At 34.2% G+C, this 14,130-nt stretch overlaps 1 protein-coding gene across 18 annotated transcripts in view; it reads right to left on the bottom strand.

Annotated features, from left to right (window-relative positions):
• The window catches only part of shot (dystonin-like protein short stop), a 301,090-nt gene that overhangs the window by 31,199 nt on the left and 255,761 nt on the right, over window positions 1-14,130 (bottom strand). For all 18 annotated transcript variants that reach the window (XM_065366458.1, XM_065366399.1, XM_065366419.1 and 15 more), the window contains 13 exons: window positions 11,351-11,669; window positions 10,987-11,159; window positions 10,711-10,908; window positions 10,368-10,631; window positions 9,860-10,295; window positions 9,530-9,780; window positions 9,093-9,448; window positions 6,995-7,271; window positions 6,703-6,911; window positions 3,127-3,469; window positions 2,820-3,043; window positions 2,202-2,745; window positions 1,915-2,112 (listed from right to left, as the gene is read on the bottom strand). In XM_065366458.1, the coding sequence (XP_065222530.1) occupies window positions 1,915-2,112; window positions 2,202-2,745; window positions 2,820-3,043; window positions 3,127-3,469; window positions 6,703-6,911; window positions 6,995-7,271; window positions 9,093-9,448; window positions 9,530-9,780; window positions 9,860-10,295; window positions 10,368-10,631; window positions 10,711-10,908; window positions 10,987-11,159; window positions 11,351-11,669 (3,792 nt within the window). The remainder of the gene's footprint in view (window positions 1-1,914; window positions 2,113-2,201; window positions 2,746-2,819; window positions 3,044-3,126; window positions 3,470-6,702; window positions 6,912-6,994; window positions 7,272-9,092; window positions 9,449-9,529; window positions 9,781-9,859; window positions 10,296-10,367; window positions 10,632-10,710; window positions 10,909-10,986; window positions 11,160-11,350; window positions 11,670-14,130) is intronic.

Genomic DNA, 14,130 nt, shown 5'->3' on the forward strand with positions numbered 1-14,130 from the left:
GAAAAAAAAACAAAAATTAATTTATTCGCAAATTTTGATCTCAAATAATCGATCATACACAATTTAAGCCCCAAAAACATACCTACACTTTCAAATAAAAATCGATCACGATCAAAATCGATTAATCGAGCATCAAAAATCGATTTTTTTTGCGATTATCGATTCCAAACAATCGTTCATGTTCGAAATAAAATGTCAGTTTTGGTTTCAAAAATTCATTTCTGGATCAAAATTTTGATCAGGATGAAAAATCGATTATCCAAAATCGAGTTTCACCTCAAATAATCGATCATGCACAATTTCAGCCCCAAAAAAATACCTACACTTTCGAATAAAAATCGATCATGATCAAAAATCGATTTTGTGCGATTATCGATTCCGAACTATCGCTTATGTTCGAAAAAAACATCAGTTTTGGTTTCAAAAAATAATTCATTTCTGGATTAAAATTTTGATCAGGATGAAAAATTGATTATCCAAAATCGATCATCATGGAAAAAATTTGGTCGAACCCCAAAAATCAATTTATTCGCTAATTTCGATCTCAAATAATCGATCGTGTTTGAAATCAAAAATCAATTTCAACTTCAAAAATTGGCATCTTGATAAAAAATTATCGTGATAGAAAATCAATTACTTAATCGAATCCCAAAAATCGATTCATTTGCTAATTTTCATCTCGAATGATCCGATCAAGTTCGAAATGAAAAATGAATAATTTCAGCCTCAAAAATTGATTTCCAGATTAGAAATCGATCATGAGACAGAATCGATGAATCGAATCGCAAAAATTGGTTCATTCCGATTATCAATAGATCGAATGATCGAACGAACAAGTTCGAAACGAATAATCAGTTTTAGCATCGAAAATTGACTTCCAGACCAGAAATCTATCATGATCAAAAATCGATCAATCGAATCGAAAAAATGATTCATCTACTTCCGATTTTCGGTTTCGTTCCATCTTTTTTTTTTGTTCGTCAAAGTGATTTTTTGAAAATTGTATTTCTTTTTTTCAATATTTAGATTACAAAGATTACCTAATTGAACTTTTCAAATTTTTGTTTTTGATTAGAAAAAATAAGTAAGTAAGTAACCAAAATATGCGCTTTTTATTCAAAAAATAATGTTTTCGATCGATCGATTTTCAATTTTCAAATTCAATTATAGATTTTGATTTTCAATTTTTGATTATAAGGAGTGGTCGATTTTTTCAAAGGTGATTGGGAAGTCGACACAATTTTGATGAAATCGAAATGCAGAGTCATTATCTGAAAATACCCAAAATCAAAATATTACGAAAGGGGAGGGGGGAGGGCAGTCCTCATTTTGAAGATTCGCTTTTTTGTCATCCTACTCTATTATTGAAAAATAATTCCATGTTTTTCAATTTTCCCCATTCTAAAAAATGTGATGCCAAAAGCCCCCAAAAATTGTAAAAAATCAAAAAAAAAAAAAATTTAGAGTAAATTTTCAATTTTCGCGAAGAGCTCTTAAATATAAATTATTTTTCCAGAAAAATCCCTCTCAAAGAGATCCCATCCTTTTGGGCAGAGCCTCCAGAATTGAAAAAAAAATAAAAAATAAAATAGAAGAGAAGTCGACGAACATTTTCTAAGAATTGGTTTTCAATTCTTGTGTCAAATCCCTCTCCCCCCCCCCACACAAAGAAAAACAAAAAAATATTGCTGAACTTTTATCCAATTTTTCAAAGTTTTTGAGACGGAAATTGAAAATTTTTGAAAAATGTTCACAAACTTCTCTTTTATTTGATTTATCAACTTTGAGGGCGAGAGCGAAAAAAAACGCAAAAAATTCTTCTTCGCCCCAGAAGAGGAGGGGGAGGGGGTATCGAATCTCAAAATTAATCCATGATACGAAACTTCCACTCAGCTGAGATTATTTTTAACTTACATCTCTCAATGCTTCCATCAATCTTTTGTTTTTACGTTCGCTGAGTTTATTCGTCCTCGTCCACAACGAATCGATTTCATTCAATTGTGATCTAAGAGTGGCAGCATCTTCCGGACTGGCTTTTCTGATCAGTTCTTTGGCAGTTTCTTTGACAGATTCGAGTTGAGATGCACGATTCGATAAATCTTGTTCGAAAGCCTGCAAAAAACAACGCACAAACGAATGATTAATTCCAAACTCAACCTCAACCACCATCATCTTCTGCTACTCCAAGACCATCTGCCTACCTTATGCTGATCAATGAGCGCATTCACAGTATCCAAATCACCATGAACCGGACCTTCGTCGGAAAGTTGTTTCTCCGTTTTCTTTAACCAATCCAACAACGCTTCCAAAGCATCCTTGAATTGACCGCAGTACAACAAGGCTTCTTCCAGTTTACGCTGCCTGTCGACCGATTTCGAACACACCGAGTTCCATTTCTCTTTCAGTTCAGCCATCATTTGACGCAGATGAGGTTCGTCCGATTTAGGTGCTCGTTCTTTGAGAGCTTTGCCCATTCGCATTGTCGAATCGTAGGTCGCCTGTTTACCACTGAGGGCTCTTTGGAATTCGCGATGTTTGGCCAATCGTTGTTTTATTTTTTCCGGATCGTTGCCGATGCTGGTCGCTTCAACGGCTAATTCGTCGAGTCCTTTTTCGGTTTCTAAGAGCCAGTTCATCAGGTTGGACCAGGCGTCGTGGAATTCGCGGGCTTCTTTGTAACCGTGGTCCAGGGCACGGGTTCGTTCGGCGCTTTTAGCTACTACACGTTCCCATCTATGTTGAACACTGCGAAAAAAAATCGTAATTGTAGCTCAATTTCAAAATTTTTACTATTCGAGTAATTTAAAAAAAAAAATTACCTTATTAACAAGTTCTTGATCAAAATGACATCTTGTTTTTGGGAGAAATACTTCAGATGGGTTCCTTTTTTATCTAAATGCAACATGGCTTCTCGATGAGCACTCACGTCTTTTTGGAACGACTTGTGTTCTTCGATTTGGGTCAAGATAGTCTGTAGAACTCTCGATACCGGTTTCAAATTCGTCAATACTTTTTCAGCATTCGTAAGCCAGTCGATGAAAGACTACAAAACAGAAAAATACAACAAAATAAATCAACTTCACCTACGAAAATATTTTACTCGATTATTTTGGACACAAAACGTACTTGTAAAGCTTCGTGGAATTCGGTAGCTTCCTTCAAAGCGATCTCCAACTTGATCTTTTTGTCATTAGCTCGAGCAGTCACACTATCCCATCGTTGTTTCAATGTCTTCAAATTATGCTGCAGATTACCAGCTCCGGTGGGAGATTTCTTCAGGTACTCTTGTCCTTGAGCCAATACAGTCTCTACTTTCGGTCTGTTGTCTTCTAATTCGTTGTAAACCTCCATGAATCTTTCTAATTGCTCGGTAGCGGTCTCTGGCAGTCCACCGACTGGTTTAGAAGCGGCGATTACACCGTCTACTTCACCCAACCAGGACAGAAGGTCTTGGATTTCGGCAGCGAATCTATAAAAAGCGAGCGAAAGGAATAAAAATCGAGAACGAAATACAAAATGAAAAAACATTTCCAAAAATTCGAGAAAATTTTAAAAAATCATAAGGATGTCAAAATAAAAATTCGATTAAAAGTAAAAAAAAACTCCAACGAAAAAATTTGAGTAAAAAGCACTACAATGAACGAAACGCCACTTTTCTACAATAATACTGAGAAAAAAGCAGCACCTTTGTCAATTTTTGCAAAACCAGGATTTTTTGGCATTTTTTGGCATTTTTAACAAAAATGAAGACTTTTTGAGATAATTTTGAACAATAGTCGAGCTCTTTGAGAAATGAAAAAAACTAAAAAGTACCTGGGAATTTTTGACAATTTCGACCAAAATTAGAAATTCCTGACGATTTTGAACAAAATTGAAAATGCTCGACAATTTTGACCAAAATTAGAAATTTTTGACAATTTTGACTAAAATTAAAAATTTTTGATAGCTTTGACCAAAATTGAAAAATGTTGACAGTTTTGACCAAAATTTGACATTTTTGACAATTTAGACAAAAATTAAAATTTTTTTGACGATTTTGACCAGAATTAGAAATTGTTGACAATAATTTTGACCAGAATTAGACATTTTTGACAATTTTGACCAAAATTAGAAAATTTTCACAACAAAATTAAAAAATTTTGAGTTTGACCAAAGTTAGACATTTTTGACAATTATGACCGATATTAGATATTTTGGACAGTTTTAGAAATTTTTGACGATTTTTACCAGAATTGGAAATGTTTGGCAATTTTGACCAGAATTGGAAATTTTTTGACAATTTAGACCAAAATTAGAAATTTTTGACTATTTTTACCAGAATTGGAAATTTTTGACAATTTTGACCACAATTGAAAATTTCTGACAACATTGACCAAAAATAAAAATTTTTGACAATTCTGACCAAAATGAGATATTTTTGACAATTTTGACCACAATTGGACATTTTTGACCAAAATTAGAAATTTTTGACAATTTTTACCAGAGTTGGAAATTTTAGACAATTTTGACCAAAAATAGAACTTTTTGACAATTTTGACCACAATTAGAAATTTCTAACAGCATTGACCAAAAATAAATTTTTTTGACAATTCTGACCAAAATGAAATAGTTTTGACAATTTTGACCACAATTGGACATTTTTGACATAAATTATAAATTTTTGACAATTATTACCAGAAGTGGAAATTTTAGACAATTTTGACGAAAAATAGAACTTTTTGACAATTTTGACCAGAATCAAAATTTTTTGACAGTTTTGATCAGAATCAGAAATTTTGGACAATTTTGACCAGAGTTGGAAATTTTTTGTCAATTTTGACCAAAATTAGAACTTTTTGACAATTTGGACCACAATTGGACATTTTTGACATTTTTGACCAAAATTAGAAATGTTCGACAATTTTTACCAGAGTTGGAAATTTTAGACAATTTTGACCAAAAATAGAACTTTTTGAAAATTTTTTCCAGAATTTAAATTTTTTGACAGTTTTGATCAGAATTAGTAATTTTGGACAATTTTGACCAGAGTTGGAAAGTTTTTGTCAATTTTGACCAAAATTAGAAATTTTTGACAATTTTTCATCAGAATTGGAAATTGTAGACAATTTTGACCAAAATAAAAATTTTTTGATAGTTTTGCCCAATATTCAATTTTTTTGACAGTTTTGACCAAAATTAGACATTTGAGACAATTTTGACCAAAATTAGAAAATTTTGACTGTTTTGACCAAAATTAAAAATTTTTTGACAATTTTGTTGACCAGAATAAGAACTTTTTGACAATTTTGAACAAAGTAGAAAATTATTGACAATTTGGAAGTGAATAGTGAACAGAAAAGGATTTTAAAAAACGAAAACAAAATTTATTATGCACAAAAATATTACAATTGATTCGTGTCGACAGAAAAGCCAATTCCTGGGAAACTTTTCAAAAATTTAATCACAAAAAAAAAATGAAAATTCGGAAAAAATTGTCGAAGAGTTAGAAAATGTGCATACAAGAATTCAGAACAATGAAACGTGAAAAAAACTCAAGAAAGCCCCCCTCCCACAAACATTTTAATAAAATCATCAAGTCGTAAAATCCAAAAAAAAAAAAAAAACTCAAAAACTACGAAAAAATCAGTAAAAAGGGAGATTATAAAAAAATTTAAGCAGAAAAAATAACTAAAATTTCGGACAAAATTAGGAGACAACATTTTATAAAAATAACGAAAATTCGAGAAAAAAAGTTTCGCCGAAATTAAGAACAAAAATTTAGGCAGAAAAACAAATCAATAAAATTTGATGCAAAATCATAGAAATTAATACGAAAATGGAAAACTTTCGACAATTCAGGTCAACAAAAATAACTGAAAATTCAGAACAGACAACTTACCAGAATTAAAAATATGAATTCGGAAAAAACAAAAAAAATTTTTGAGAAAAATCATCGACAAATTTTAAGCAAAACTCAAGACGATTTAAGGGAGAAGAATAATCTTGAACTTGGAAAAAAAAGATATCAAGATGCAAAAAAAATACACCACAAAAGATGAAAATGAAAAAAAAAAACGTCTCTTCAAAAAATTGTCAAAATCCAAAGGAAATCATAACTTTCGGAAAAAGAAAAATCACAAATTCCACAAAAATGAAATCAAAAAAATCACCAGTTTTTTTAAAAGCATGAAACTCGAAAAAAAAATCAGTCGAAATTAAGGCCAAAAAAATGACCATAATTTAAAACAAAATTTTGAAATCGTGAAAATCCGTAGTTAAAAAGTCTGCCAAAACTGAATAAACGTCGCCAAAATTTGAAGAGAAAAAAAAATGAAAATTCCAGGAACGTCTTCGAAAGACTTAATTTGAGGAAGACAGAAAAAAAAGGATTAAAAAAAAAAATGATACCCGTAAAAATTGGGGAAAATATACAAAAATTCAAACGAAAAAATCACCAAATCGAAAAAAAAGTAACTTCGCAAACTTCAAAAAAGTCATCAAACAAAAATGAGAAAAAATTCCGACTAAAATTTTGATCAATAAAATCACACAATCATCAAAATACGTAACAAAACCATGGAAAAATTGCTTTGAAAAAAAATCACCAAAATTTAAGATGTGTAGAGAAAAATCAATCAAAACAGGAGAAAATCCTCTAAAAACCATCGAGAAATTCAAAAATAAATAAGTACCTAATACCAATTTAAAATTAGATAATCTTACCTTTGAGCATCTCTCAAAGCTTCCTCAAGTTCGAGCTGTCTATCGGCCGCCTTCTGGAGTAAATCACGCCATCTGCGATTCAGCGTAGATAATTTATCTTGCGTCGTAGAAGCCTCATCTGTACCTTTGCCACTTTCAATTAACTGTCTTCCAGCATCGTTCAAAGTATCAACGCTCGATTGATGAGCTTGAATATCGTTCACCAAAACCTGTAAATCAACAAAGAATTCGCCATTAACATTCCGCTTCGTATTTCAACATATGTACTCAAATCGAACCATCATCAACTTGCCTTCAATTTAGCCAACTCGATCTCCAAAAGTTGAGGATCGCCAGCCACCGGTTTCAATTCGTTATCCAGAGTTCTATTCGTCGCATCGATCCAGGCGAGTAACTCAGCAAGAGCGTGTTGGAATTGACCCAAACGCAAAAGAGCGTTCTCCAATTGCCTTTGCCTTTCGACAATACCTCTGAGAAGTTCATCCCATCTGCGGTTAACGCTGGCCAAAGGTTCCTTCAAAGCTGCCGCTTGTTCGGCCGAAGTTCTCTCCGTTAATTCTTGAGCTTGTCTGCGAAAACATCCCAAAAATGCATCAAACCGTTCACCAATCGTAAAAATCTATCCTATAAAGCTGCAAGAAAAATAAATACACCAAAAATACGCGAAAAATACGAAAAAAATTAATTAAAAAATACCCGAAAAATCGGAAAAAAGTCCTGAGCCCGATCTATGGCACCTAGAGAGCTAATTTTTTTTTTTAATCGACAGCTTAACGTCTCTAGAATATAGGAAAAATACGCGGGGGCAAAAATTTTGAAATTAAAGGGCCCAAATGTTGAGTTTGAATGGGCTGTTTTTGCCGTTTTTTCGATTATTCTCAAATATATCAAGAACGAAAAAGGCTAGAAGGATGGTTAATATCTCATTTTAAAGAGCATTAAATTCTGAACATTTCCCTCGATTACATTACCCCTCTGGGGTTTTTAGTTTTTGAGCTATTTTGAATTCAAATTTCGAATTTCAGTTACACAATTTTGAATTAAATTATCTCGAAAACTAAAAACGCTGGATGGGTACTGTCAACGAGGGAAATGTTCGATATTTCATGCTCTGTAAAATGGTGAAAACAGATTAGCAAAAAGTTAATTATATCGTGCGATTTTGATCGATTTTTATGGCATTTTATAACAAACAACCGTTACAACGATGCGTGTACTTATACACCCACACAAGCATACACACAACCACCACAACGCATCGCGATTTTCGTTGTTATTCCAGACAGGATCACGCGACATGCGCGCGCATACAAACCTCCCACTCCTCCAACAACGGAATTCTTACAATACGAGAAGATTTATGCAATTCGATCAAGCTTGAAATTGTCAATAGAAACAGTTATTATTTATAATATTGCTATTTGCTAATGTTATAATGTAAATCCATCTACACATATCTTTGGTGCTTTGCTTTCGCGTCTATCATCTATCATTTTAATCAAAGGTTTAATCGAAGCATCATAAAAGACGTTCAAAAATTTAAAAAAAAAAAAAAACGAGTTAAAATATCAAAATTTATGAAAATGACTTAAAAATGAAAATGAAGAAATATTGTAAAAATTTTAAGTAGGTACCAAAAATTTCAAAAATGGTTGCTTGAAAATTCATCAAAAGTATTGGAGGTTGAAAAAAATTGTTCAAAGTGCTGAAAGTCGTTGAAAGTGGTATGAAAATGAATGAAATGATTCATCCAAAATGATGTTTCAAATCCTAAAAATTGTTTACAATATCACGAAAACGGCTGAAAATTTTATTGCGAAAAATGACATAAAATCAAATAGAATGTACCAAAAATTGTGTTGAAAATTCAGAAATTCTTTTAAAACATTAATTATTGGAAAGTGATGATTGTATTCACTGGCTGTATTTTACAAGCAGTTGGTTGGTAGGTTGCTTTCGTTCACGCTGTTGTCCCATTCCAAAATAACCAAAAGTCTTTTTGTTTTTTTAAATGACCGATTATTTTTGACATTGCAACTATGTATCAACGTGATAGAATTTTGAATGAAGTGCAGATTATGTATAGTTTTTAAGGAAAGGTACTTGGGAGCAAACCTCTTCTGAGAGTGAGCGAAGGGGGGTTTGGGGGCGCAGCCCCCAAGACCGAGTTCCGAGGGCGAAGCCCGAGGAACGAGTATGGGGGTTGGGCCGCGAAGCGGCCAGGGGGCGTAGCCCCCTAGTAAACAATACCTTTCCAGTCTTAAATTTATCCTACCTGCAGATAGTTCTAAATCCACAAATGCGCAGACATAATAATAAATAAGTAATCGTAAAATTAGACAAATATTCGTTAACTTTATCATAACATCGAATAAAATCCCCACCCTTACCTATTCAGAGCTTCCACTTTAACCATATGTGGATCAACATCAGCTTTGAATTGTTTCAACTGCGAGATTTGTCGTTTAACAGCATCGATATCAGATCCCAATGGGCCCAGTTTACTAAACCTGGTCTCAGCTTTATCCAAGAAGTCCAAAATATCTTGCAATGTTTCGTGGAATTCCATTGCTTTTTCGATAGCGTTGATCAGATTTTCTTCGCGTTTGGCGAACAAAGCTGTGATATTATCCCAAGCATTGTCCAAGTCTTCGATGTGTTTCTTGACCTCTGGTTTGTCCGGCTCGCCGCAGATTCTCATCAATTGATGTCCACTGGCGCGACATTGTTCGACATCCGGTTTGGTCTAGGCAAAAAAAAATACAACAGAATTATTAAAAATACTCCTACGAGAGTCCTCCCTTGGTACTCGAAATCATCCAATTACCTGATCGATCTCAGCCTTGATCTCTTGCAAGGCGACTTGCTGTTGTTGGATGGCTGCTGGTTGAACTGCCGGTGGTTCTTGCGAGTTCAATGAGTCTTGGAGGTCTCTCAACGTGGCCATTACCGCTTGTAATTCATCCCAGAATTTCTCGGCTAAGGCCAAAGCTTCGTCAAGACTCTTGCCTCGATCAGTCGTAGCTTTTTGTACTTCATTCCATAGATTATTCAGTTTCTCCAATTTACGTTTCATGTCTGAAAAAAAAATACAAATGTTTAGTACCTCTAATTCCTTCCTTAACCCCCCTCTCATTTTTTTATTCCCCTAACCCACCTCTTACAGCCGGATCAGCGGCATTAGGAGCTTTACTGATGACATCGTTGGCAGCCTTCTTTACAGCCAAGAAAGCTTCCTCGCGTTTATCCAGATCTTCAACGAGGGCCGAATTTTCATCGATTTGATCGCGTATTCTGGGCGGATGAGCGCTGATCGGATCAGCTCCGGCGATTTGATCGGCTGTGTTGGCCAAAGCTCTCAACATTCCTTCTAATTTATCACTAAACTGACTAGTTTCTTGGAGGGCTTTCTCTAAAGCTTGTTGTCGTTGTCTCAATTCTAAACGTAGGGCTGCGTAACGAGCGTTATCCGAGTCCATGATATCCTGTACTTTGGATCCTTCTTCCGGATTACATAAACGAATCAAAGCTTCGCCAGTTTTGTTCAACTTTTCGATCAATGGTTTGTGTTCGTTGATCGATTGTATGAACATCTAGAAGAAAAATCAAAGTTTCATGAGCAACGATTCTCAAAAATTGACATTGGAGTTGAGAAAAATATTCACCTCATTTCTATCTTGTTGCTGAGCGATGAGATCCGGTCTCAAGGCAGGCATAGCCAACATGGAAACTTGTTGTTCCATTTCATCAAGCCAAGAGCTCAAATCGGCGTGAGATTGATGGAAATGCTCCGATAGTGGGAGAGCTTGTTCGAGAATACTGAGTCGGTCCGAGCTGAGTTTCGATACCGTGTCCATCATTTCCTTCAAGTCTTCCATTTTTTCACGGATCGTAGCTATTTCGTCGTTATGTACGGATTCTCTCAAAACCTGACACACAAAAAAAAACACACAAATTCAGGAAAAATTTACCAATGTTTTTCGAATCGATTGAGAAATCAGGACTTACTTTTTTGGCAGTGGAAAGTACATCGCGTACACGACTCTTTTGGCTGGAGATGTCGTCATTCAAGGCACGGTGCTCTTTCAATTGCATTCTGATGATATCTGGTTCGGCGCTAGGTGGTTCGCTATCTCTGAGCTGATATTCTACCGCACGGAACCAATCCAATAATTCGTCGATATCGCCGATAACTTCCAAAGAACGCTATAAAAAAAAGTACCACAAGCTTAGCATCGTTTCCAAGATCATAAAATTTCATTACAAGATGGGTAAAATATTCACTTGTTTCGACAGATGGATTCTTTCTGCTTTCCTTTGGATTTGCTCGACGATAGCGTCGAATCTGCGATTGTCACGAGTTACCAAACCTTCGATGGTGGCAGCTCCTTCGCCTGGTGAAATTTGACATAGCTGAGGTCCGATCAAGTTGATGTTTTCCAAAACTGGACGGAATTCTGTGAAAAAAGACAAAAATTCATTACATTTGAACTCGCAATTTTTTACTCCAGTCAGAAAGCAACACTCTGAATTATCTCCGAATAACCTCTTCTGACGAATTAAATGAAAAAATCCACACCCCCCCCTCCCTCGACCCAAAATAAAAAAACTGATGCCTCAGTTCCAATAAAAAAAAAAAATCTCTTACCTTGAATATCGGCTACGAGCCGATCAATCTCTTCTTCTCTGGGCTCGGCGACTTGAAGCTGCGATTCAGCATCCATCATCCAATCGACGAGTCTATTGTGCGAGTTATGGAATTGCTGAACCAATGGTAAAGCTTCTTGGGCATTTTTCAACAAATCAGCTCCTCTGGAGACCAAGTCGTGATAACGTCTTTGCAGCGAATCTAATTTATCCTTTAATTGAATAGCTTCGTCGTTGGAAATATGTTTCATCAGTTCTAGTCCACTATCGACGGTACTGTCGACGTCCATTTGACGGTTGGCGATTTCTTCGGTAACGTCCTATCAAATGGAAACAAAAATCTATACCGTTAGTACAAAATCTACATCTGTTTCTTCCCAGAGTGGTCCTTACTCTGAACTTTCGCCTACCAAATCCCCCACTCTCTAAAATCGCAAAATTGTTGGGTTTTATTTCCTTTTTTTTTTGTTTTTTAGATTTTTCCTCAAGCCTATAAAAATACAGTTGGAAACCTCAAAAAATTAAAAAAAAAAATCAAGAAAAATATTCACCGAAGATTCTTAATCATTCTCTATTCAAGAACAATTAATCTTCCTCCATCCTCTGAATAATGTTGGCCCCACTGTACCCACAAAGTTGAAAAAAAATTCAAAATGTACCCAAAATTTGCCATTTTGTGTCAAAATTGTTCCCAAAAACTCAATTTTTAAGGAACCCCCCCCCGTCCACCATTTTTTTTTACTTACAATTAGGTACAGAAAATACTGCTAAGAGCCCTCAAAACTTAAAAAAAGAATCAAACAAATATTAATTAAAAATTCTCAACTTGGTACTCTAAAGTTAAAAAAAAAAAAAATTGAAAATGGAGGAAAATTTTCCAAAATGTTTCCAGCATTTTTCAATTTTTAGCGCCAAAATTGTCCCAAATAACCCAGTTTCCGAGGAAAAATCTGCATCAGTCCCCGATTTTTTTTACCCATGTCCGAAAAATCACCAAGAAAAATATTCATTTTCTCAATCATCCTCCTTCCAAGAAAAGATCTTCAAAATTATAAATTTTTGAGTCGGAATTGTTCCACATCCCCCCTCCTTTATTTTCATCTTTGACCAAAAAAATGGTCTTGGGAGCTTTCAACAACTGAAAAAAAAATAAGAAAAATATTCACTGAAGATTCTCAAATAAATACGTCATTTCCAAGAACCCCCCCCCCCTTCCAGATATTGAATACATTCCCACAAAGTTGAAAAAAAAATGAAAATGGAGAAAAATTTTCCAAAATGTTTCAAATATTTCAGCCAAAATTGTTCGAAATAAGCAAATTTTTAAGAAAAAACCTCCACCAGTCCCTCATTTTTTTTACCCTTGTCCGAAAAATCACCAAGAAAAATATTCATTAAAAATTCTCAATCCTCTTTCCAAGAAAACACCCCCAAAATTATCAATTTTTGAGTCGGAATTGTTCCACATTCCCCCTCCTTTGTTTTCATCTTAGACCAAAAAAATGGTCTTGCGAGCTCTCAACACTTGAAAAAAAAATTAGAAAAATATTCACTGAAAATTCTCAATTAAATACGTCATTTCTAAGACCTCCCCCTCCCCCTTCAGATTTTGGGTAAAGTCCCACAAAGTTGAAAAAAATTTAAAATGGAGAAAAATTTTCCAAAATGTTTTTTCAGCCAAAATTGTTCGAAATGAGCCAATTTTGATGAAAAAATCTCCACCAGTCCCCCATTTTTTTCACCTAGATCCAAAAACGTGGCCCTTCGAGCCCATGATGACGATTGAAAAAAAATCATCAAGAAAAATATTCATTAAAAATTATTCTCAATTATTTCTCTTTCTAAGAAAAAAATCCTTAAAATTATCCATTTTTGAGTCAGAATTGTTTCAAATACATAACTCAATTTACAAGTAAAATTTCCCTTCAATACATCCCCCCCTCCTCCTTCCTCTTATCTAAGACCAAAAAAATGGTCCTAAGAGCCCTCAAAAATAAAAAAATTAAAAAAAAACAAGAAAAATATTCACTGAAAATTCTCAATTAAACTTGTTGTACTCTCTAGCCAAGACAAAATCTCTCCCCTCCCTCCCTCCCTCGGAATTTTGGTCACACTGTGCTCACAAAAATAAAAAATAAATTTTGAAAAAAAAAACCAAAAAAAAAAAAACAGAAACAGTTTGCAAAATTTTTAATTTTCAAATTAAAATTGTTCCAAATAATCCAATTTTTAAGAAAGATTTCCTTCAATACCCCCCCTCTCCCGTCTTATCTAGGACCAAAAAATGGTCCTGAGAACCCTCAAAAAAAAAAAAAAAAAACAAGAAAAATATTCACTGAAAATTTTTGATTTTTGGACTTTCTATACCAGAAAAAAACTCCCCCCCCCCTTACCACGGAATTTTGGTCACACTGTGCTCACAAAAATGAAAAATAAATTTTGAAAAGAACCAAAAACAAAAAGGGAGAAAACAGAAACATTTTGCAAAATTTTTCATTTTCAAGTTGAAATTGTTCAAATAATCCAATTTTTAAAAAAGATCTCCTTCAATACCCCCCCCCCCCACTCTTATCTATGACCTCTAGGACCAAAAAAATGGTCCTGAGAGCCCTCAATAATAATAATAATAATATTAAAAAAAAAACAAGAAAAATATTCATTGAAAATTCTGATTTAAATTTGTACTTTCTACCCAAGAAAAAATCTTCCCCCCTCCCCTCCGAATTTTGGTCACACTGTGCTCACAAAAATGAAAAATAAATTTTGAAAAGAACCAAAAAC

Source organism: Planococcus citri, chromosome 1 (genome assembly GCF_950023065.1).
Source record: "Planococcus citri chromosome 1, ihPlaCitr1.1, whole genome shotgun sequence".
Taxonomy (NCBI): domain Eukaryota; kingdom Metazoa; phylum Arthropoda; class Insecta; order Hemiptera; family Pseudococcidae; genus Planococcus; species Planococcus citri.